The sequence below is a fragment of the Pyxicephalus adspersus genome, chromosome 6 (genome assembly GCF_032062135.1).
Source record: "Pyxicephalus adspersus chromosome 6, UCB_Pads_2.0, whole genome shotgun sequence".
Taxonomy (NCBI): domain Eukaryota; kingdom Metazoa; phylum Chordata; class Amphibia; order Anura; family Pyxicephalidae; genus Pyxicephalus; species Pyxicephalus adspersus.
Genome location: NC_092863.1, coordinates 13,153,093 through 13,178,414, shown reverse-complemented (window position 1 = coordinate 13,178,414; position 25,322 = coordinate 13,153,093). Strand labels below are relative to the sequence as shown.

Below are 25,322 nucleotides of genomic sequence, written 5' to 3'. Positions count from 1 at the left end.
AGTGGTTATATGCAGATTTGATCTGTATTATGTCAATAACCTCAGTGTAAGGCTTTGTTACATAGACTGTTGACCTACCATCCTGAACAAATCACTTTCTTACCTACTGCTCCGCTTGGCTCTAGCTCGAGCATAAAACGCCTCATATGATTTTGGTTTTAACTCCAGAGCCTTGGTGGCAAACTCCTCTGCCATTCCAAAGTCCTGTAATACATAGAAATGTGTCGTTATTAAAAATATACCAAATTGTAGCTGTGATAATAATACGTGGGAACTGTAAAGGCCAGCGCAGTAACTAAACACAAAAGAAGCAAATCACCTGGAAAGGACAGAAGTTTTTGATAGGTAGAGGTTCTCTTGCAAAAAATAGCAGGAAATTACCCGACAGCAAATACAGGGACCGATTTATTATACTGTGGTGATCGGATGAAGATCGCAACTTCTTTTTACCTCTATTTTGTATTTTCTGATTTCCACTTTTATATTGCTGCATTTATCGAAAAGTGATCAGACCTTATATGTTGCCAATCGGGAATTGATTGCTGTACCGCAATTATTCTAAATAGTTCATCATCAAAACACCCTTTTTTGTCCAGACGTGATAAAAAGGGTGTTTGAAACAAATCCCATAAAGGTGGTGAGCTCTATCTAGTGAGTTGTAATTGCAAATCACCATCTTTCCTTTGTAAATGTTAGAATGTGATTTGCTACATAATGCGATCCTGCTGAAAAGAGACGATCTTATTTACCAATCACCACCTTCATAAATTAGACAAAAAGAAAATTTGTATAATTGGTGAATTAATACCACTATCGTTCTTGTCAATATCTCTATAAGGTTACTCATGTTTATAGGAGATAAAGAGTCATCTAAAGGTGGCTACTTTTAAGGCACGTAAATGCATACAAAATCCAGTGTATTGAAGGAAAAATCAAAAAGACGCTTATCACTTACATTCATCTTCCGACGGCAGCGAGACAAATTGAGTAGAAGTGACACCTTGAGTTCTCTAAAAGTCTTCAGATCTTCTCCAAATCCCTCCCGAGGAAACTTCTTCATGGCGTACTGGTATCTCTGTGCCGCTTCTTTTACTTTCCCTTTCTGAGGGAGCAAAGGCATTGTACTCACAAATACCATGTCCTCTAACAGTTCATCTCCCTGAAGCTATTAACAAACTTCTCTCTAGAACAAAGTCTGCGTGTTTTCTCTAGTCAGACTTCTTAAGACTAATAAAAAAGGGAGAGGATTAAAGGTTGCATGAGGAAACACAAATCCTCAGACACCATGACACTCGCTCTCTACCTGATACAAGACCCCTTGGGTGATTCCCACTTTTAGAAAGAATTTAATGGTCTTCCTGTCTGTGATGTTTTGGACTTTACTGGAGGCCTTTTTTTAAAGATGCCAATTGTCTTGACAGTACCACACCTTTGTATACAAAAGTCCTCTGTGTAGGGATAACAAGCACAAACTGTGCCCCCATGTGTTACAAAGCGATTGTCTGATACCTGAAATGTCAGGATCAGAGAATGCTTTACTTTGTGCAGACTTTAAGTGATTACGATAGGTGTGATGGGACTGCAGAAACCTTGACTAGAAGGGTTGGAAGTAAAGACGGTTGCAAAGTGTATTTACAAGTCCTTGATACATATCTAATTATGCCAATTTTTAAAGCAAGCTGTAATCAAGGGAACCTTTCTTACACATGAAATCCAAAAAAAGCCAGCTGACTGTCTGTGCTGCCTTGTTGCAAAGTTTTAAGGATGGAAATGCTCTGCTCTGGGCCACGTAGTTATTTGTATAAAGGACACTTTGATATGTTTTGATATCAAATCACACGTGTCAAAGACTGCTATCTTGCTGGAAGTGGAAATCCCAAGCATTATATCATGGCTTTTCTTTTTCAGCTGTAGTCCACCCTCTGTTATTGCAAGCTCACCAACATCCTTCTATCCTGACCTCTCTCTCCTGATCACCTTTCTCCATTCAAAACCATCTTATTCCATTTGCATCTTAAAACTTCCCCCAGTCTCCTCACCTTGTAGAACATGTCTCCCTCTTCCATCAGTTTACTCAGCAGAATGATCATGATGTCTGGCTTGGACGTTGCCATGGCCCAGGTGGCTGGACCTGTAGTGTACAGGATGCATGATGGGTAAAAAAACTAATACAATGCAAGGGAAGAACCAAATGGGGAGAAGGGGGGGCAAGAGAAGGAAGAGATACAACATTGGGGTCATACAAATGGGAGACAGAAAGGACAGGGTGAAACAAGAGAGACCAGGGCTGAATGTTGGGTAGGGATAATAATACTGGGACCTGGGGAACAAATATAGTTTTGAATGCGTTTGTGTTTGAATGTGTTTTTTTTATCCAGGAGGGGTGGGAGGATTATTTCGAAACTAGTAAAGGCTGAAAAATCGCTAACTACTTGGCTTTACTAATGCACAACTCTGTGATATTTACACTTTTAAAAAAATACAAAAGCACGTCGGGAATAAAAACATAGAATTAGCCAATGTTTCAGCCTCAGCAAGTTTTGTAAATGTGCGGTGAGGAGAAAGAAGAGAGTTCTGGGGAAGTAACGTGTACCTAAGCTATAAGTGTGACCTCACTTCTAGTTTGTCTTCATTTCTGGTATTTACAAAAACAGATTTATCAAAACATCTGACACAGGAAGTGTATATGATGCCAGCAGCAACCAATCACATTCTAATTTGTATTTTTTCGTATGCAAGTTAAAACAAAAGAAAGGGGAAACAAAAGTTTTTTTTCAGACACTTTGGTCAGACTGACACCCAGTAAGGTTCCCAATTCAAAAATGCATGTTAGATGGTGTTAGTAAATGTAGCCACCCATTTAACTTTTATTCCTTTCATATTTCTGCTATTATCCATCATGATTTTTATGCACAATTTTTTGAAAATATGAATATGAGCGTGGTCTTTCCTCTACATTGACCAAGCCAGTGTAAACGCTGATCATTCAGCCTGTCTGCGTTGTACAGTTTAGAGCAATGTTTCCCAACTAAGGTTCCTCCTTGCTAGGCGTCCCTTGATCGATCAGCAGTTTAGTTGACATTAGGGATCTTTTTTTTTGGCAATCTAAGGGTGAAACTCTTGCCAACGTATGGGTGATTTATTCCCACCGACTACCATCCTCTTGTACCGTGAGCTGTGTCTATAGTAATTATTGTCTGGAGTTCCCTTAAGACCTAAATGTTATTTCGAGAGCTCCCCATGTTAAAAAGGTAGCAAGAAATGCCTCAGCCATATCTGTGCAGTTCAATGTCTTTCAAAGCTCAGGGAAATTCATGAATATGGCTGTAGGACTCTGCACATGTGTAATACGGTGCTATAGATAGACATGTTTTACATGAGACCTGGACCTCCCATGACCATTCCTAAACCACAAGTCAAATAAAGTTAGTATAAAGGTAATGGGGTATTTTTTCAAACTTTTTCTTTGTCCCTTAATATAAATAAAATGAGTTTAACAATGGAGTTATCCTTATTGTTGAACCTTATTTGCAGGCTTGAAATGTTTTAACAACAACAAATGTATCACATAGTAGTACAAGTGGCAGTTTGTAGATTTTGATTACTCACGAATGGTCCTTTCCCCATACTTAAGAAATACTTTGCAACAGAACTAGGGAGTAATATGTGTAATGTGTAAACTTCACTTAACTCTGTGTTGTCCCTAATATACTGCAGCAGAATCTCCGCTCTCCCAGTGTATGCCCAATAGCGGCAAAGTTCTTTTTCCTGCCCAGAAAATCCTCAGACATTCTATGCAGCCACATACTCTCATTAAAGTGTTGCACAGGGACTGGAAGTAGGAGGGCTCTGTGTGTATTGCAGTGAGAACTGACATCTTACAGAGAAACAGAAAGAGCTGAGGATTCTCTGAGGGGGAAATGCACCTTAAAATCATTAAGTGCTTCCTGCAGTGTCCTGAAGACAGAATGGTCTGCTGGTAAATACACCACAAACCATGGCTATACGGTGTCACTTCCTCACTTAGTGCAGAGTTTAGCTCTTTCCTGATCAATCTTTGAAACATTATTTCTTAAGATTTGATTTTAGGGTATGGATATTAATTTTAAATGGAATTTATCCTAAAATATACATACGTGGGATTGTCAGCTGTGCATAAGGTAACCAGAAAGATTTTAGTTTATGGTAATATAAACTGCATCCAGGATTGTGCCAATTTACAAAGCAAAACCACAAGACGACCACTAGGGGGCCCTAAATCAACACAGCCAGCGTTGCTTTACAAAATCATATTTCAAAATGAAGAAAACCTCTCTGGGAATCCACTGCACAGTGTCAGACAGGGGGTAAGTGCTTTGTAAACTACGTCGGTGATTCAGCTATTTCTAGTGCTAGTGAGTAGGTAAGCACGTGGAGCAAAGCTGGGAAGAGAGCAAGTTCTAACCTTTGGGTCGGCTCGGTAAGGTCTGACAGCCTTTAAGCAGCAAAGAAGGTCAGAGTGGATAACAAAACGGAGGAAGAAAAAAAAGTGTGCGCCAAGTGATCAATGGAAGTAGTTTGGAGGATATACAGGCAAGAGATGGAGGGGGTTGAAAAGTTGGGATAAGAGGGAAACGGAGCAAAGTGATTGAAAGAGACAAAGTGGAGGTGCAGAGTATAAAGAAAGGAAAACGTTGGGAACCAGGTAAAACAGGAAGGAACAGGTTGGTGTTGGTGTTAGAAAGCAACAAACAAACACCGAGGTAGTGAGAGGGAGCGTTGGCGATAAACAGATGGAGTGACGGAGGAGAGAAAACAAACCATGTAGCAGGAGTGAGAGAGCAGCGAGCACAGAAGCTTAATGTCTGAGCAGCAGATCATCAACAAGCAGCAGTGTGACGGGGCAGTGAGGAACGCAGCTAACCAGTGATTGATAGACATTAAGATACGCAGCGACAAAGAAAGATTCCAGCAATAGGGGGGTTATAAATGGATTCTGCTGTGCCAGGCATTGAAAATTTTATTAGAAAGCTGGCAAGCTAGTCAGTGTTTGTTGGTTAATAGTCGCTGCGCTGGTTTTAGTCATAAAGGTGCAATAGGATCCTAGTTCCTCAATATTAAGCTGAAGCTGACAAAGAACATGCAAGCCTGTTTGTTTGTTTATACTGACATTAAACACAATGGAAACTTAACATCTGGACATCTGAAACTTTTTGTAGAACAAAGGAGGCAGCAATTGCATGTTGCCGCTTTGTCACTTACCTATTTTGGCTCCTTTCTTTAAAAGAGCCACAACAACTGAAGTGTTTCTGCAACCCACAGCTCTGTCCAGTGGACGCATTCCACTGTAATCCACGTGCTCGATCATTGCACCGTGGTCCACCAAAAACTGAACCTGTCAACAAAAAGAAACAAGTGAAGTTTATGGGGACCTGCCGATTTGCTACTAATTGTCCTGTACAGAGCAGTGGAAAGAAAGGTGTAGCTATCAAAAGGTGGCAACAGCAGCTGTTCCAAGTTGAAAACTGTACTGTAAATGATACAGCGTACAGTAGCTGGGCTGCACATGGCCTTATAAACCTAAATACTGGAGCAGAATCAAGCAATTTTATTCAATATCTATTTTCTTTGGTAATGTGTATATGACAGGTCTAAAGAAAAAATTACAGAGGATTCCCCTGTTGTACAGTTCCAGGAACTATCTGTAGCTCCATTTGTGCCTATTGCTCTGACAAGAGATCATTCTATAGCCAGAACTGATGACTGACTGACTGATATACAGCAGAATAATGTAGCACGAGGATCACTCACCACTTCAGCATCCCCATAGAAGGCTGCGAGATCCAGGGGCGTCCGTCCATTCTTGTCAGCATGGTCGGTAGCCGCTCCATTTTCTACCAGTGATCTTACCACAGAAAGGTGCCCCTTCAGACAAGCCCAGCTTAAAGCTGTCAGACCTTCCTTATCCATGAGGCCTATGGAAGCTCCTAAAAGGTACAACAAATTGGCTTTCTTAGAAAAGCTTAGCTTGCTACAATGCAGCAGTGACATAAATATAGTCAGACTTAACCTAATGATTACAGGGTTTGTGGTCAGTTTACATTACATAAACGTTTCCAAAACTGAGGTGCAAACTCTTGCTGCTAATAATCAATCAGTTTAGGGACACAAACATAGACTTTAAAATGGGAAGAGAAGCCTTAAAGCTCCACCTGCTGGCTCTAAAACAGAATGCAAAATAATCATTTTTTGGCTAATTACTAGTAAAATATATGTAGAAAATCTGCGCCCATCAAAATTACAATAGGGTGCAACATTAGCTGGATACCAATTCCAACACGGCAGAAAGTCTGCACAAAGCTGCATTTATTAAAGTCCACTATAGTAAAATAATAATACCTATGGTAAACAATCATAACATTATATTATTTATTGGAAAGAAATAAATGTTTCAAAACAATGTCAAGCAAATGGCATGTCCTAAACTTGATTAGTTCTATTCGGAACAAAAAAGTAAAACATGCATCTAAACCTTAACAACTGTTGTATTTATTTTCCTTTTTTTTTTTCCATGTTTTTTCTTTTATTTTTCCAGGTGATCCTACCAGTAACACACTTCCTGTCCTTGGGTGGAAACTTTCCCTCTCTTTAGTATATCAAATGAAGAGTTAGTTTGTATCTCTTCAAAAACTATCAATCTAGATGAGGATATGTGATAAAAGCTACAAAGTACTTCCCCATCTCTAAAACAAAATAAGGTTTACGTCAGGCTCGACACATAAAAATTTTAGAAAAAATATTTTTTGTTTTACGAACACAATATTACAATTACACATACAACCATGTGGTTCTACTAACCTTGTGCCAGCAGAAACTCCACAGTGGCTACGTGTCCTTCTGAAGCCGCAGTCATTAATGGAGTACGGCCCTGCTTGTCGGCCATGTTAACGTCCGCACCATGTGTAAGCAGCAAGTCAACAATCTATGAAAGAAAAAGTTAGTCAGTTTGCTCAGCCTTTGAATATTTTCCCATACAAACCAGAGAGACCATCGCCATTGTTACCTGCCAATGTCCTTGTCGGACGGCACTGAATATTGGAACAACGCCTCTCCGGTTAGGTTGGGATACTGCAGCCCCTTGTTCTAACAGTAGGCGACAGACCTCCAGCTTTCCACGGCCTGCGGCAGCTGTGAGAGCTGTGGGTAAGGGGACGAGATGAAGAATAGTTATTTAAGAAGAAAAGGACAGAATACTGAGATAGTGATGGATGATAAAGGGTCAGAAAACAAAGCCATGACTGAAACCGGGACATTACAATGACCTGATTACAGAATACCCAAAAATGTTCAGACTCTCAGCCCTCACCTGTCTCTCCCCACAGACTATCAAAGCTGTTGATCTGAGCTCTCTGTTCCTCTTCTTCATCCTTTTCTGGTAAGTCCAGGAGGTAAGAAACAATCTGAAAATTAGGACACATGTTAAATAGTGAACTGCTGTAGCATGTCCAAAAATAAAAATGATTTCAAATAATATTTAATAGTGCAGTGTTTCTCCACTGGGGTTCTGTGGTTCCCTCCGATTTCTCCAGAGTTTGCTAGGGGTTACTCAAGTAATAAGCAATTGGTGCCTCACAGGTCAGTTTAACTAATGCTCAATTTTTTTAGTGACATTTATCTTACTGGTCACCACAAGAAAGTACTCTAAGAACTGAAAGTTGTTTAAAGGTTACCTCCGTGTTAAAAAGGTTGAGAAAGGCTATAATAGTGGATGTATGTGATGATGAGATGTACTATCCCAAATCAGGGTTTGTTTTTCAAAGTCCTTACCAACAAATGTGAGAATGTACCAATACCAACAAAAGGACAATTTCTCTAGAAAAAACTCAGCTGAAAGAATATAATTTCCTTAAACAAACACATTGGCTGTTTGTTTTATTTCAGAAACAAATACATGAGTAAGGAATCAAATCTGGTCTTTCATTACAATGTAACTCTCTTTCCTTTATCTCATATAAATGGTCAGTCAACCCAAGGGATTAAAAAGTCCAACACTCCTCTTACTGGGCTCTTTTATCGTATCAAGGAATGGATCATTGTATCCATTTTACATCATAAACCGTTTTCTGAAGGACCTGTGTAAGTCTGACACACTCTCAAGATCATTTACAATGTACTGACAGCTGCTGTTCACTTACTTCTGACCTGTGTTCCTATAAACATCTATGGGAATGCAAAACTCGCTTGAAGCACGCAAAGCTTGTTGTCCTAGACCCTAATGCAGGTGCTATTTAAACTAATTTGGCATAACAGGGAGCAATATTTACCATCCAGCAGATAACCTCTTGCCTAATACACCTAACAATCTGGTGCCACCTTTCATTTAACGTTACACCTCACCTTTAATCTAAACTGTCACACTGTGGCATGATTAAACAAAGCTTTTTAACCTGCATTCCAGGGGCAAACAAGGCCAGACTTTAATTTCACAGTGTGAACTTAATACTTTGATACTTGATTCTTTGCACACATCTTGAGACAGAAGACCTCAAATGGACATTATGAAAGTATAGACCCTTCCAATGTAGATTTTATTATTACAAATCTAAAATAAAAGATGGAAGAAAGAATACTAACAAATAAACTCCTGGGCGGTTCATTTCGGTCTGGATTTATGTCTAAAAGCGGTGCATAGTTTTTCATGAAAAATTATTTTACAGTATATTCTAACAGTATAAGAATAATAAAGTTTGAAACACAAAATCATGTAAAAAAATATATATATATGTTTTAAAATATTTTTTTTAAAAATGTTTTTTTTAAAAAAAATAAATATTATACTCATACTATTATAATATACTGTAAAATAAATTTTCATGAGAGTCACAATGTACTGCTTTTTGACATATAAATCCAGTGTACTGCATTCAATACAGTTATTTTGTATTGAATACAATACAAAATAATTTGAAATTCCCGCTGCACCCCCCCCAGTTCAACTAGAGGATTCTCTGCAGATTACTTACAGAAAAGTTCCTATATTCTTGAATGTCAAGCTGTTAAGAATTTGGAAAGTGGAAATGAGTGTGTGTGTTCTGTTGGAGGCTATGTGCTAATTCTTATTCTGTATTCTGCTTTAACAAACCACGGGACCAGTCTTGTTTAGACCTGATTGTTGTTTGAATGTAAGTAATACTCCAGGGGGTACAAAAGAAAAAAAAATAAAAAAAGAAAATTGTATTAGCCTATTTTGACAAAACTTTGAAATGAGTAGCACACATTTTTAATCATTTCATATCCATATATTCCTTTCCCATGAACCTCGGGTACCTTCTACTATCATCTCTAAATAGGCTTTGTCATTTTTCTTTTTATACTAGATACCAAACTTCTTACCTCTGAGTATCCCATGCTGGCAGCTGCAATCAGTGCTTGCTGGATTGCTTGACTCTTCTTTAGCACTCCCGGTTGTTGTCCAGCTATCGTCCAGTCACACTGAATAAGGTATTTCACTACCTCGAGGTGGCCCCTAAGAGCAGCGTGGACCAGCGCACACTGCCCGTTCTTATCCAAGAGATCCACCTGTAGGTGCAGAGAAAAGAGGAACAGATCAGATGTTTGTATTTATATTTATATATAAATTCTTGTTTAAATAGGGCTTGGTGAATGCAAACCAATGATTACTTGTCACATTCTGTGCCATTTACCTTTTTTCTTTTTCTATGTTGCCATGTTGTCTGGCAGTCATTCAACTGTCAAGTGAATAACCTGCAGGCTTGGGCAGGTTCCCAGGCACTGGGTTATGTGGGGGCGAGGACAGAATGTCTGCATAGTATGCAGCCCCTCAAATCAAGCCTGTGGTTTTACCTGCAGGAGTGTGCTGTGTGTATGGCATGTATAACATAATACAGCCACACAAAAATACAACATACCATCTAATTAATTCCTGGCAGCACTAAATTACATTTTCTGCATTGTTACAGTTATAGGACAGATGATACTGATAAATGAACAGTTCTGTGACTAGATATCAAAGCCACCAACACATGGAAACTAAACATATAAACCTAATTTTAAATAAATGTATTTTTGTAATCGGTTGAGTGCTCATTGATATTTATTGCCCTGCTAACCCCTCCCCTACCCAGGTTCAACTGATATCCCAAATTCTTTGTTTCTCCCATCAGTCCATCTGTATTCAGGGCCCAAAGCACTTCTATTTAAACATCAGGCAAGGTCACACGGGACCCTGGTCGTGTGTCCAATATCCAAGTACCAAATTATAAGTGCGATGGGAATAAATCCAGGGAATAGAGTAAGAAACTGAAACAGAATTGGACACATCACTACACTCTGTAATTCCTGTGGACTGAATCACCATTATCTTTTCACCTGAACTCCAACACAACTTCTGCTGCTGCTATTCTTACCTGCCTTTTCACCAAGCCAACTCACTGATTCTTCATATCTCACTCCTGGCACTCAACAAGCTGTTTTACAGCCTTACTACAACTTTTACTACAGCTGCCTGTCACACAGACTTTGCAACAGTTTAATGTATTCCTGTGGTTCACAATTATCTGTTACAATGTATCATTCACCCTGAGCGTTTGCTGGCTCTATTCCCTCTCTCTTCCTCCCCAGTCTGATACCTCCCTGTCTCCCTGCTCCTTCACTCTCCAGCTTTCTCTGTCTGTGCTCCTGCACCTACTACTGCTACTTTCTGGTGGCATCTCACCCAACTCTGGTCCCCCCCACAACCTCTCTCTTCACCCCTGACTCAACCTGGATGAAACCAAACTCCTCATATTCCCCCCTCGGATTCCACATCCACCCCCGACACTGTTATTCATCCCTCCCCTCAGGCACGTTGTCTTGGCGTCACCTTTGATTCTGCCCTGTCATGTACCCCTTGTATTCAGAGCAATTCCAGGTCCTGCCACTTTCACCAACGCAACATCTCCAAAAGCCACCCTTACGTGTCCCCCGAGACCACCAAACTCCTTGTACACGCTATTATCTCTTGTCTGGACTACTGTAACATCCTCTCCTCTCTGGTATTCCACTAACCCGACTCTCTTCTCTACAATCTTTTGTGAATGCTGCAGCAGACTTATCCATCCTTCCCACCGCTCCTTTTCTGCTGCATCTCTTTGTAGTTCTCTTCATTGGCTTCCAGTTCACCTTAGAATCAGATTCAGTTCTTGTCCCACTTACCTTTCTGACCTGGTAAAAAAAAATACACTTCTAGCCTTTCTTTTCACTCCTCCAATGACCTACTAATGACTTCTTCCTCACTCATAACCTCGTTGCATGCACAACTTTTCTAGAGCTGCCCTGACTCTCTGGAATGGTCTTCTTTGTTCTAATTGGCCTGCTCCTGCTTTCTTCTCATTTAAAAGACCCAAACTTGCCTACCCATCTTCTGTCTTTTAAAACCTTCACTACTTTCACTTACTGTAATCCCATAGTTGCATCTATGGTTTAATGACTTGCAAACCATCTTTGTAATAAGTTTACATTAACGATTGTAAAACAAACATATTTATCGGGCGGAACTTCCCTGGTTTTTATGATGTATGTAGCAAGGTGTGAACATCTCAGTATTGATTAAATTTTCAGAATCTGAAAGCATTACAACTCTTCAAAACCACTGTTAAATCATTTTATTATTCTGTAACAGACTTGATCACGCTCACCTTAGCTTTCCTCTTGCACAAAAGCATAGCGATAGTCAGGTGACCTGCAGCAGCCGCATACGCTAGAGGGGTCATTCCACTCTCGGAACTGGCATCCACATTGACCGCAAACTCGAGCAGCAGAGCCACCATCTCTGTGTATCCCAAATGGGCTTGAACACACAGGATGGGGGCATTGTTCAGCACTTCAGTTCGGTAATTAATATTAGCTCCACCTGTGATCAGGAGGCGGCTCACCTAAGGGATAACACAAAGCAATATCATTGAAATCATAGTTCTGAAAGTATGAAGAAACATTTTTTTGTAGGTTCTACAGTAATTGTTTTCAGTATAAAGGACTCACCTTGATGTTGGGAGTATAGAGATTTCTGAGAGATGCTAGGGCCATGGAGAGGCCATCTGTGCTGTAGGATAGCCACAGGGCTTGCAAGATAGATGAAGAAACGCCAACTTTCTTGCTGAGACCCTATAAATGCCAAAATGATGGCAAAATGCTGCATTATTTAGAACATTTCCTTTTACTTTTAACAAAAGTTCACAGACAAAAAACTTGAAAAGCAAAATATCTGACAGTTTTGTTTTTTTTAAGACTGTTCCAAAGAAGAACTGTGTATGATTCCCAAATATTCTCATATTTTATATGTTTAGCCCAATTTCTGTTCCTTATGTGTATTGGTCACATAAACAATACAATAAGGAGTCATCTTTGACTACATGGAGTGAGGATGGGATAAGTAATATAATGAGACTATGTATGAGTTCAGATCTTTATACTTACTCTTTACTTCTGTATCTCTGTGGTTCCCTCCTGAATGTATTATTACCCCAGAAAAAAACTGAATACAATGTAGTGCTAAGAATGGTATAACCATTTTTGATTTTAGCAAGAATATTTAAAATCATGTACCACTTAAGGATATGACTGAGGCGTCCTTTAAATCTCAGGTGCTAAAAAACAAATTTCTATTCTATTCTATCCCATATGTTAGGAATTATGCAATATAAATGCAAAGTTGTTAAAAAAAAAAAAAAAAAAAAAAAAAAAAAAAAAAGAGAAAGAAGTGAAAATATAGATATCCCTTGTATTCTACTATGACAGTATCCAGTTTTAGTGCATTTTGTACCTTAAAGATATGTGCTTTCAGTATGTGGTGCCCAAGCTCTATTGTTTGCTGTCTGTTCAGCTTCCCCTCCTGACGAGAGAACCAGAAAGCCAGCAGGATATGTCCACTCCTGAAAAAGACACGCAGGGTGATTACAGGGTTATCAAGGGCTCAATGTATGGCCAACAACGCCACAGGGCATAAAAGTATAACGGTGAACAATTTATCTTTCTAATTTGCTCCATACTAAGACAAATAATTAAAAAGGAATTCCTGCAACCCTGGACGGTATAGGATACACCAAATTGTACACATAAACATATTTAGATATTCCTACAAATAATATTATATACAAAGAGGAGTAAGATTTAGAGCTTTAGCTTAAAATGACAAATATAAGTAAAGGAAAACTACAGAAATACTAAATGATATATATATAATAACATTCAAACAGAGGAGATTGCAAATAGGCAGTTAGATCTTGAGCTTGAAATTCAGGATTTGCTAAGAAATACATTTTAGATTTTATTTTCACACTTACAACTGTTTGTCCCAAAAGTGAAAAATTCTTAAAGAGCTGCAAATATTATCAGGAACATTGCTAAATATAACAAGATGTGTTAAGTTTACATGTTTTACAGACACTGCCACATAAAAAGCTCTAATTACTCCCTAGCACTGTTTGTTTCCATTTTCTAGTCTCAGATTCTCAATAAAAACAGTATTGTCTTTTGAAACTTGTAAGAAATTAATAAATAGACTAATGCATAAATATCAGCAGCAGAATATGACAGATAATAATAGAACCTTACATCGAGTCCCATGAAGGCTTAGGTAGAAGTTCCGAACTGAGATCACTGTACAATACTAAATATACATGCCTCATATACATACACTAGGCCATAACATATGGAGTAGAGACAAATAACTGGCAATACTAAGCAGACATAAAACTTGCTCACCTTGGGTCACATAGAAACTTGGTCTTCTCTCCATCCTCTCTCCAAATTAGCCATTCCCTGAAGGAAGGATGAACAAACATTCGAGTCAGGTCCCTTCTTTTAATGAGGAACATAGATAGGTTCTCCATTCGTTGTTGAAAGTCCTCCCACTCCAGACCTCCATCCACACTGCCTGCATTAATGGCCTGGAAGATGTGCTCGTCAGTCAAGGGATGAAGGGAAGCTACCGCAACATTGAGAAGAGGGAGAGCCCTCTCAAAAGAGGATTGGGTTGGGAATCTCATGTTACACTGTAAGAGGTAGACCTCTGACAGAGACACAGGAACCACCTTATAACTGGAGCTCTTGAGTACAAGGTAGCCCTTTTCTATAAGGTCAAAAGTAAGCTTCAGGTACAAATAGGAGCCCTGGCTCAAAGTCTTTAGATGGGAACTGAGCTTTCCAAATGTTGTGTTGTCCATTTTTCCATTAAGGGAGATGTTGTTCTGGATTTCGGAGCTGCTGTGAATGCGTTGCAGTATGTAGGCCTGTAAATCCTGATCTATGGCCTCGTTTTCTTCTAGTCGGTCCAAAAATATACGGTGGAAGGGAAGCATTTTGGTAATCTCCTGTTATAGGAATAAATCAAGCATGTATAAGGGGATTTGTGCAAACATTTCCAACTATTACTTGTGGTTTCATGTAATTTCCTCCCATTGACTGATAATAATCTGATAATGGTAGGTGATTGATTGTGGATGATGGTGCGCACACATACATTGTGATGAATTTTGGGAAATTATGTCAATAAACCCTATTATGATGATCAATATAAAAGTCAATGAGTGCAGTTGAAATGTGAGTGATGGCTAAAACCCAGAATTAATAATGGAAGACCCTACAGAGTAAAGAGAAAACAGCAGAGTAATAATGTGGTGACTTTGAAATATGGGGGAAAAAATAGGATACATGAAAAGTCAAAATCTAAAAAAATAAAAGGAGGGAATTTTCCCCGGACTTACTAACCTGCAGGGTTGTTCTCACAGTCACAATAAGTTTCAGCCAGTGGGGGAACTTTCCTATCATCTTGCTCAGAAATGACACAATAGTGTCTCCATAGTCCGGCTTGTGGAATTCTGCCTCATTAAGCCCATCTATTAGAATGATAAAATCCTCATCGGGAATCTTTCGCTCTGAGAATAAAATAAATTGTATTTAGATATTGCAGGTTAAAGAAAAGTGTTTGTTAGAAGTTGTGTGCAAGGTGCTTTAATATTTACCTTTGTATAGATTTTCCAGTGGCTCTAGGACACCCCTACGAAATGAGGCAGCTGGATCCTGCACGCAGGAGCGTAAGCTTAGTAGGCTTTGCAAGTGTGGTTCACGCAGCAGCTGTTCTCGGTAAGCTACAAGCTGGGGGGCACGACAGAGCAAGGCAGCCACGTTGTGAACAAACTCGGGGACTAGGCAGGTATATGCGTTATCTGCCTGGCAGTAGTGATACGCCACCACCTGGAGACCAAAAAAACAAAAGCGTTCTCCCTTTAAAAAAAAAACGAATTCAGTCATGCAAAGGAAATGCCCTGCCTGGCGCAGTTTTAGCAATGCCTCCCGTAACTACAGAACTTTCCATACTATTTATACCTTTACTGCCACTACCTACCACTAGCTTACTCTTAGGACACTTCTACAGCATTCTTCATGCACCAGCTCCTCAAATTACTGCACGGTTCATGCTCTAAATGACACAGTCTGCTTTATGCAAACTGGAGCATAGAAAGTCATAGCTGTTGCCCATGTAAGTAGGGTAATTCATTATGCCATAGCTGTATGGGAGATTAGAGAACTGGTGCTAAATCTCATAGGATCAACAACTCTGTTTTCCTTTACACCAGGAAATATAAAACAAACAACTCGTATGTATATAGGCTGCTTTTTAGATCATGTCTTCCCTTCTCTGCCAGTACTAACTACCATGTAGCCGTCTATGCTCTGACTCACCTGGCTGCATAACAGCACAATACTGCAGTACAGATTTTGTACCAGCTTTTCATGCAGTGTAAGTCAAACATCGCCTGCTTAGACTGCAGCACAGACTTGTTTCAGAAAACAATATAAGAATTTCCTCACTTTCGAAAACAACACGTGTTCTAATTAATCATTGTCCTCGTTACCTGTGCTGCTATCCTTCTCATGGATTCTTCCTGCCGTCTCCGCATTTCAGGAGTTCCCGGACAGCTACCACTGGAAATACCAGTATGTGTCTGTCCTGGCTGTGCAATTTCACGATTAGCCTCTGAGTCTGTTCCAAAAAAAACAAAAAACAAGACATTAAACATCTGATACAGGTGTTACATTTACAATATTCTAATATAATCTAAAAGGAAACGGTCAGTTTTTTTTCGTTTTACAGTTCTCCCACAAACAGTTTTTGAAACTCACGCTTTGGCGAGGCATGGGGGCTGTCGGATGCTATCTGTCTCATACGTGTCCCATGACAGCTCAGCGATACCAGCCGAGAAATAATAGCAGTTTTCCCAAAACCTATGTTGCCACAGATTACTACACCCCGATTCACACTCTCGTCTTCGCTCTGTAGCTGTGCATCAATCTCATGGAAGAGCCAATCCCGGCCTACAAACGTGGTGTCTGTGGTGATACTCGGCACCTCAAACAACAAAGGCTTCAGGGAAATGTCAGGAGGCCGGTAGGGAGCAAAGCGAACTAAGTAAAGAAAAAAAGGGATTGTTGTCAGAAATATAACTTGGGAGCTTTCATATTTGTTAGTAACCTGAGGAACAAAGATAATTTCACAAACAATTTCAGCTTTATCATCAAAACAAAGAGATGATGGCCGATTTCTGAGATTACTATAGTCTTGCCGCTCTTACCTCGTAGATCCTGTGGAGTACGTGGTCCGGCAAGGGTCTGTCGTGGCATTCGTAAGGAGGTACGTAAAGGGGTGTGTCTCTGCTCATCCAAGTATGCAAGGTCCTCCAGGTGTGCGGAACTGGTGGCTAAAGTGTAAATAATGTATATTTGTATGAGAATATAGAAGCCGAGAATATATTTCTTATACAGAATACCACAATGTCGGTAAACGTCATCCCCAGTCGTGATCTCTGTTAGACGCATGCTCAGCTAAACTCTACTTTGACAAAAAAAAAAAAAGAACACCGGGACTGCTGTATGTTTACTTCTCTATATTTTACCAGCAATAATCATTGTAGACCCCAACCAAAGGCACTGAACGGCATGCCACTGAAACTCACTTCACCCATCTATAATAGGACAAATGTGTGCAGGAGGCACCAGTGAAATAATTCTGTGCACATCCCTAGAAATTTATTATTCATTTACTACTGTTTTCTGTACTCGTGGCTTTTTCATAAAGCAGCAGATTAGTGTATATAATATTTAATATAATGTATATATAATTGTTTATAGTTTATATACTGATTTCAGATGTATTACTGCAAAATTATCCATACGCAGATCTCGTCCCAGGTCAGATCAACAGACTAATTACAGCCGTGTAGTGTGAGGTCTATTTCATGTCCACGTAGGGTACCGAGGTGCCTCACACTACAAAGTTGCTGCTTATCATCAAATTCTGGAATATGAGCTCTGAAACAAAATCTAACCGTGCCCGTGTGACCAATTGTAACACCAAGTGCAGTATAGTGAAATTACTATCATTTGTCCAGTGCTCAACATTTGTGTAAGCATTACCTCAAATTCTTGTGAAATCCTGGGGAAAATGTGTCTGGTATTCTCATCACTGGTCCCTGAGCCACATACTGCAGAATAAGGCTACCTGCATTGCTGCATAACCCCAGTGTATTCCTGACACAAATGCCTTACAAAAAACTACATGTTTGTTTATCAGATTAACTCTTTCCCTGTCCAAGTAGGAAAAACAGATTAATTAACAATAATGGTTTATTTAAGCTTGATTCATTTCTCTCCCACCATCTGCAGTCCTGTATCTCTTTTCCTCCCCCTCACACCCACGGAAAGAGAGCAGCATTAAGATTCTAGACACACACAGGCTCTGCCCCAATGAACAGAACTTTGTGCTCAGTACAATCATAGCAGTTCAGGACAACCCAAGCGGTGACCCCTTTTCTCACCTGCAACAGAATTGGGGCGGGGCATGAGGTAGAGTGGGATGGACTGCACGGACTGGGAGAGCCCTGTGTCCAGTCCCCTCTCGGGGATCTTGTTTAGGCTGAAGGTAGAGGCCATTATATTCTCATCCACCCGATACAGACTGGAATCCATAGACTTCTGAGGCTGTTTAATACACCCACGGGAACCAAGGTCTTTGTTGCTGTCTGCGCCGTACTTGGAACGGTCCACATTCTCGGAGTAGCTGGTCAGGGTGGCTGCAGGTAAGAGGAGGAAGTCAGCATTCTGTTGAACAACTACAATGTTATCACCAAGGTTCACTAACATTACCCAGTCCTATAAAGTGTTATTCTAGAGAAGTGAATCAGCTGCTTCCTCAGCTGGATGTTCTAATATCTGCACTGCAGGTTGGTAGCAGAGCATATTCTTTTGCAAATCACCATTCAGGGCATGTGTGGGCCCTGCAGATGGGAATTAACCGCACACGTGCACCCGCCAGCATGAATTTCATGCCAGCATTCTCATCATTGACAAATTTACTAAGAAAAATAATGGGCAATGTTGGAATCTGACACATCGATTCATAATCTTCGATCTTCTGCTTCAGCATGAGGCAGAAAAGGAGACTTTGTCATTCCTCTCCCCCTCCACTTCAGCAGCGGGAGTCGGAGAGGCAGATCGATAGAATCTTAAGGCAACGGCTTCCTTGTAGAAATAACAGCCTGCGTGCAGGAAAGCAGAACAAATACACAGACATTATACATCCAAACCACGGACACACTGCGTACGTCAGAGAAGCAGAACCCATAATACAGACATCATGGGCGCATCCCTATCGCCTTCCGCTGACAAAACAAAGACGCAGGGAGAAGTACATTTCTGACATTTACCTCTTCTTATACAGCTCTGACATTCTGCCAATATACAAGGTGTCTGATTGCATCTAATATAGAGATTGCCCACTGCATGACATCTACATTATATACAGTATATTCATGTTTAAGAATGTTTGATGTTTCAAGATAAAAGCTATGTAGAATACCAACCAACGGATACACCGTATATCCAACAAAAGAATTCATCACTCTTACCATATAGATAAACGTCATCTTTTGATATATACAGGAACAAAAAAGGTTTCCAACACATAGTATAAAAGGCAACATTATAAAGTTAAAGTATGTAGACTATACTAAATGATACATTACAGCCAAAACTTCCACATTTTAACATATGCATAGACAAGACATCATTAATACCTCAAAACTCTGCCTCACCCCCCCACACTTCAGTCACAATAAACCCTCCTAACATATTAACATATATATATCTTCTCTTCTCTACTTATACATACAGCGACCCTCTCTTCTGATAATAAAGTGTGAGACCGACCCCTCTATAGTAACTGAAAAGACTGACCAGCTATGGGCACAAAAAAGATCAAATTAACATCACGACAAATGCATGAATCTTATGCCAGTAATAGTGTAACCAAGTAAGAAAATGAGCCTTATGAATATGCAAACAGATGTTGGCTAAGGCCACAGAAGAAGCATAGTGATTGCTGAGGAAAGGGAAAAGCAAATGTTAAACTCTTTTACAATAATACCTGATAGGGACAGATGGGGGGATGAAGGTAAACAATGAAGTAAAAATTGATCTGTGTGTGGAGCAGGCTGGAGACGTGGAATGGAAGGACAGTGGTACCTCATTTAGGGCAGGATACTAAACCACCAGATAAAAATTCTGAACTACAAGACAAATACTTGGATATTTGATAAAGCCTGCTACTAGGAGAGGAGCCCCATGTAGATGGACAGCTATCGCAACTGTGAAACGTGTGAGAACTCTGCTATATGGTAGACAGAACAAGGCAGCTTTTTGATAATTGCATTTTTATAACCTAAATGATAACCATTTTGTTAGAATCATTCTCTCAATCAATTACACAAATCAATCAGCATATTATTATTTTTACCCACAGGTAAGTCCTGGCTTTTCTTGAGTGAATCTTCACCAAAGACAACATTGCCAGAGAGGAGCAGAGCTGACCAATTGTCATCAGAGAGCAGTAATCCCTGCTATAATACATCTCAAAACACCATTTCTTGGTAAGACAATGCATGACCAAGCAAAACCAAAGGTTAAACATTTCACTGAAGAAATGTAATAGGAAATATAATTATGGAATCCATAAAATGTGTTTAAAGTCTATTAACTCCTTTGGGCTCTATTTTCACCAATGGATTAGATATGCATAGATTTTACGGCCACCCCGCTGGTTTATCTTGCACCTCTGAATGCTAAAATAGAAAACCCTGGAAATAACACTAGAATATCCTGACCACATTGCAGTACTGTGTTGCTTTTTGTGTTTTCAAACAAGGATCTTTGCTTATGGTTTCCTTTTTAGTGTATGACAGGCACAGGAGCCCATAAGTGCAACGTGACTGATGTGGCAATAATATTATTGGTCTGTGATCTTATTTGGTTGTTGATATTTATGATGCTTCACATTCAACATGTTGCTTCTATACTACATATATCACATATTACCTGATTGATTGGTACAATATTTCTTATACCTTTGTATCTTCTTCCATTGTGCTGGCAAATAAATAATTTCTGTTATTCCCACTGAGGAGGTAATTTATTTTTTCATTTGATGAAATGTAGATTATAAAGTGGAGGAAGTAAATAGTAATAATTTTTTTTTTCTTTCATTTTTGCTTGTTATACAAATGACTCGGCATATTGGTAATAAATCTGATCATGTAATGAAATACACATGGGGGTGGTGGTGTTGTGTTTGCAGATTACATATACAGGCTTTGATTCCTGCTTTGCAGTGCTGCCTAGTCGTTGTACATTACTGGTATTCTCTAAACACAAATCTAATCATCCGCACAGTAGTTTATCCTATAATCTCAGCAGCTGTTTTTTGATAAGAAATTGAGTTGATATACAGAACTCCAATAAAAGCAGAATCTACAAATCTATATCTAAAATACAACACGGATCAGTAAGTAAAAAGGTCTATATCTCTGGGGCAGAAATGGCAAGAATTGGCGTGTATACTTCCCGACTCCCATCAAATCTACTTACATGGTGGGACCGACTTATAAAAAAAACAAAGCAACAGATAACTGAAGCTGTTGCCCAAAGCAATCAATCAAATGTGCTGCTTCTGATCTGCCCTAGAAAGACAAGAGTTGGGTTCTAATCAGCTGTTAGTAGCAACACCTTCACATTTGTTTCATTCATTTGAAGGATGATATTGGCTCTTTAGGGCACAAATATGGATGGCACACAGGATGAAAGGTAACATTTTTATATGAGAATGTGCCTACGGTTAGAAAAGTTGAACATCTGCAGCGGCTGAATATCTGGGTCACGGAAGGGGTTAACTTTAACACGGTGCCTTCAAGGGCTCTGAAGGGGACAACAGCTATGGATGGATAAGGCTAAACACATCCTGGGCACTTGTCTTCCCTAAAAATGTCAGGCAGGGAGACATTTGCCAGTTATCTGTAACGCTGGCACCAGCTGCTGTTTCTCATCCAACTTGCTCCATGGATAAAAGTGGTGCATACTACATGACACAGGAGAAGCAGCCAGGTATCTCAGAACAAAGCCAAACTAAAAGTCCGAGGCACTCATTAACCCTCCTCCGTAGGCATTTCTAAACATTCTAGTACTTAAATGAACATTTTAGTAGGACAAAACTTAAAAAAACAAAAAAACTGTGCCTTGAACAAAATGTGTGATTTAGTGCATGGTTTGTATGCGTTTCCTTCCTACTACGTCTGAAAATCATACTAGTAGGTTTAACCGTGTTTCCCCCAAACTGTTTGTTTGTAGATTACACTAACAACATATGACTATGGTGGGGACATTACATTGTGAGCTAGTGGATAATCTAATTAAAGACATTTACATGAGAGATCTTTTAGAGATTAGTGATCTCCTTCTGCAAATGAATGTTAGCTGGCTGTAATTCTGATCCTCAGTGACATAGGCTACGTACACACGTGCAATTGTTCTCGTCTGATAATCGGCTCGGGGCCGATATCGGATGAGAATCTTGCGTGTGTACTGCGCTCGCCGTCCATCGTCCGAACAACCGTTCTGACGAATCTACAGATTATGGACGTCGAACGATCGTAATGCAAGTGAAGGGAGAGAGAGCGCAGCGGGGTGCCGCTCCATTGTTCTCCCCCCTCTCCATAGAGCAGAACTGTGATGGATGTACAGCACTCGTTCATGCATCGTGCAGTGCTTAGTCGTCGGAAAGCATCGTGAAAGAGCCTTTCAAACGACAATTCTTGCACATGTGTACATAGCCTATCCAAAAACAGGTATGCAGATAAGAAGGGTCAAAATACCTGATCTGCATACTCTTCCAGGGGAAGGATTTACAATGTAAGATGGTCAGAGGATCACAAACTGCAGCCATAAAACTAGCACAGCAAGATGCAGGCGTGCTTCAATACAAAAACAAGCATGTAAAAATATGTGAACATAACATATAAGGAAAACATTAAAAAGTAGTTACAAAAAGTAAACTATACTTTCCCATTTACTGTTGTAGAATCAAAGAAATCCAATGTTAAAATGAAATGTCTACGGCAGGTAAGGTGTACATGGCAGACGTTCATTAGAACTGATTACAAAGTTGTGACCAGAAATGTGTGTTTGAGGCAGGACCTGTGAAGTGATTATCTGCAGCGTGCCTCTAGCATAGAAAAGGAATTATTACCCCTGAAGCAAATTAGGATATGGCTGTGTGTTTTTGGGGCAGGCAGGGGTAAGATCCTGTGTCTGTAGCAGAAGAGGGATAATGTGAGGACCCTGTGTCCCTGTAGCTGAGAAGAATCAATCATAGAATGAAAGTCTTTCTCTGGAAGGAAGGAGATTGATTTCTGTTTTGCAGGAGTCAGGCTGGGTAGTTTTTAGCCAAGCTTGGTGGGGACTGTTCAGTGCCGAGAGAGGGATTTGGTGTATGCTGGAAGACTATTAATGTGCACAGCAGATATGATAGCACAGGACTGAGGTCAGCAGGAGGCCTTATGAATAATAAGGAGTGTATGAGGTTGGTGGAGCGCTGTATTAACGGGATGAACATTGTATAAAAGGGGCTACAGTGCAGGGGGTTCAGGCAGAGGTGAGGGGTAGGAAATAAAGAAAGGGTGCCAACAGCCCTGTACCAACACCTAGGTCATACTTATCGTACAGCTCACACCAAGGTGGCCATAGATAGCAAACGTTCTATCTTCTTACAACTGAGACATGGGAGACGATTTACTTTACCGCATAAGCACTGCTGGCTGAATCTGCTGCTTTAATTACATGGGCGACCATCATGTACTGCAGATGAAATAATATGAATCGCGTTCTGAATGATAAAAAGGGAATTGCTGACATGCCTGCTCTACTCCTGCCAGTCATTCCTTGTTGCACCTTTTATGTGTATAATAATCTTTCTGGGAATTGTGACGATCTGAAATTGCCCCCACTGCAATCCAATAACTTGCTGTGAACAGACAACATGCCGTCAAAGGAGCTCTCCATGCAGGTGAAACGAGCCATCGTTAAGATGTAAAAACAGAAAAAACCCATCCGAGAAATTGCTACAATATTAGGAGTGGCAAAATCTACAGTTTGGTACATCATGAGAAAGAAACAAAGCACTGGTGAACTCGGCAACGCCAAAAGACCTGGACGTCCACGGAAGACAACAGTGGTGTATGATGGCAGAATTATTTCTGTGGTGAATATAAACCCCTTCACAACAGCCAACCAAGTGAACAACACTCTCCAGGAAGTAGGCGTATCGATATCCAAGTCTACCATAAAGAGAAGACTGCATGAAAGTAAATACAGAGGGTGCACTGCAAGGTGCAAGCCAGTCATAAGCCTCAAGAATAGAAAGCCTAGATTGGACTTTGCTCAAAAACATCTAAAAAAGCCAGCCTGACAGCTGTGGAAAATCATTTTTTGAAACCAAGATCAACCTTTACCAGAATGATGGCAAGAAAAAAGTATGGAGAAGGCTTGGAACAGCTCACGATGCAAAGCATAGCACATTATCTGTAAAACATGGCAGAGGCAGTGTGATGGCTTGGGCGTGCATAGCTGCCATGGCACTGGGACACTACTGTTTATCCATGATGTGACACAGGACAGAAGCAGCCGAATGAATTCTGAGGTGTTCAGAGACATACTGTCTGCTCAAATCCAGCTAAATGCAGTCACACTGATTGATTGGGAGGCGTTTCATAATACAGATGGACAATGACCCAAAACATACAGCCAAAGCAACCCAGGAGTTTATTAAAGCAAAGAAGTGGAATATTCTTGAATGGCCAAGTCAGTCACCTGATCTGAACCCAATGGAGCATGCATTTCACTTGTTGAAGACTAAACTTCAGACAGAAAGGCCCACAAACAAACAGCAACTGAAACTCATTCGACCAGGTACTTCAATACAGATGTGAGATTGACTAAACTGGCTGATAGCCACCCAGTGCTTATGGCTGCAATAAATCCATGTATTTGGTAGCACCCTCCTCATCCCTACATCCATCTTTAAGAACATGCAAGAAAATATCAAAGAAAAGGCAATCGGATTCTAAAGCTACGTACACACGTCAGATTTTTATCGCCCGATAATCGGCATCGGCCAATTATCGGGCGAAAATCTGCCGTGTGTACAGTCGGTGTCGTCCATCGTCCGGACGACCGACCTGCCGGATCCACGGACGATGGACGACAGCCGATCCTAATGAAAGGGAAGGGGAGAGCGCGCAGCAGGGTGCCGCTCCGTCGCTCTCCCCTCTCCATAGAGCATGAACGGTGCTGTATGTACAGCACCGTTCATGCATCGCGCAGTCCCTTGTCGTTGGAAAGGATCGTGAAAGATCCTTTCCAACGACAAAAATTGGAAGTGTGTACGCAGCTTTAGAGGACAAAAAAGCCATTAATGACAACATTAAGGTGTGAACTGTTCACATGAACATATCTATGATAGCCATGAAAACCATGTAACTCCTCTATTATACATCATTCATTCAAGTTTGACGCTTTGTGACCTCAAACACATCAAGTCTATCTGCCCACTTTATGGGGTAATGTTCATATCGGTTCTCTTACCAATAATGCCACTGTCCCTACTCTCCAGCGTGGAAGTGGGGCTGCAGTCTTTGGTTGCCCCAGTGGTGTTGGGAGGAGGAAGGGTGGAACACGGGCTGCTGGCAGGAGGAGAAGCGGTACTGCTGGTCAAGGTGGAACAGGGGCTGATCCTCTGAGTCACCGCAGAGCCCTGAATAGAAGTAAGGACAGTAACATAGTATGGTTAAAAAATAAATTCTGAAGTTAGTTGTGTTCAAACTGTTCAAGTCATAAGGCTGCCATAGTTACAGTCATATGTCCATCAACCACTAGCGAAATAAACATATCCCAGATAAAAACAA

The 25,322-nt window shown here is 40.3% G+C and overlaps 1 protein-coding gene and 1 long non-coding RNA gene across 8 annotated transcripts in view; one reads left to right on the top strand and one right to left on the bottom strand.

Moving 5' to 3' along the window:
- Positions 1–25,322, bottom strand: part of TANC2 (tetratricopeptide repeat, ankyrin repeat and coiled-coil containing 2) — a 251,599-nt gene that overhangs the window by 6,517 nt on the left and 219,760 nt on the right. For all 7 annotated transcript variants that reach the window (XM_072414605.1, XM_072414608.1, XM_072414607.1 and 4 more), the window contains 20 exons: positions 25,003–25,171; positions 17,853–18,107; positions 16,611–16,736; positions 16,162–16,443; positions 15,894–16,021; positions 15,000–15,231; positions 14,746–14,912; positions 13,741–14,348; positions 12,800–12,908; positions 12,019–12,141; positions 11,676–11,912; positions 9,373–9,558; positions 7,346–7,439; positions 7,043–7,176; positions 6,838–6,961; positions 5,791–5,966; positions 5,242–5,374; positions 2,040–2,131; positions 956–1,102; positions 104–204 (listed from right to left, as the gene is read on the bottom strand). In XM_072414605.1, coding sequence (XP_072270706.1) covers positions 104–204; positions 956–1,102; positions 2,040–2,131; positions 5,242–5,374; positions 5,791–5,966; positions 6,838–6,961; positions 7,043–7,176; positions 7,346–7,439; positions 9,373–9,558; positions 11,676–11,912; positions 12,019–12,141; positions 12,800–12,908; positions 13,741–14,348; positions 14,746–14,912; positions 15,000–15,231; positions 15,894–16,021; positions 16,162–16,443; positions 16,611–16,736; positions 17,853–18,107; positions 25,003–25,171 — 3,623 coding nt within the window. The remainder of the gene's footprint in view (positions 1–103; positions 205–955; positions 1,103–2,039; positions 2,132–5,241; positions 5,375–5,790; positions 5,967–6,837; positions 6,962–7,042; positions 7,177–7,345; positions 7,440–9,372; positions 9,559–11,675; positions 11,913–12,018; positions 12,142–12,799; positions 12,909–13,740; positions 14,349–14,745; positions 14,913–14,999; positions 15,232–15,893; positions 16,022–16,161; positions 16,444–16,610; positions 16,737–17,852; positions 18,108–25,002; positions 25,172–25,322) is intronic.
- On the top strand, positions 17,997–20,487 carry LOC140333152 (uncharacterized). The gene is made up of 2 exons (XR_011921296.1): positions 17,997–18,113; positions 19,835–20,487. It is a non-coding gene; the product is annotated as an uncharacterized lncRNA (long non-coding RNA).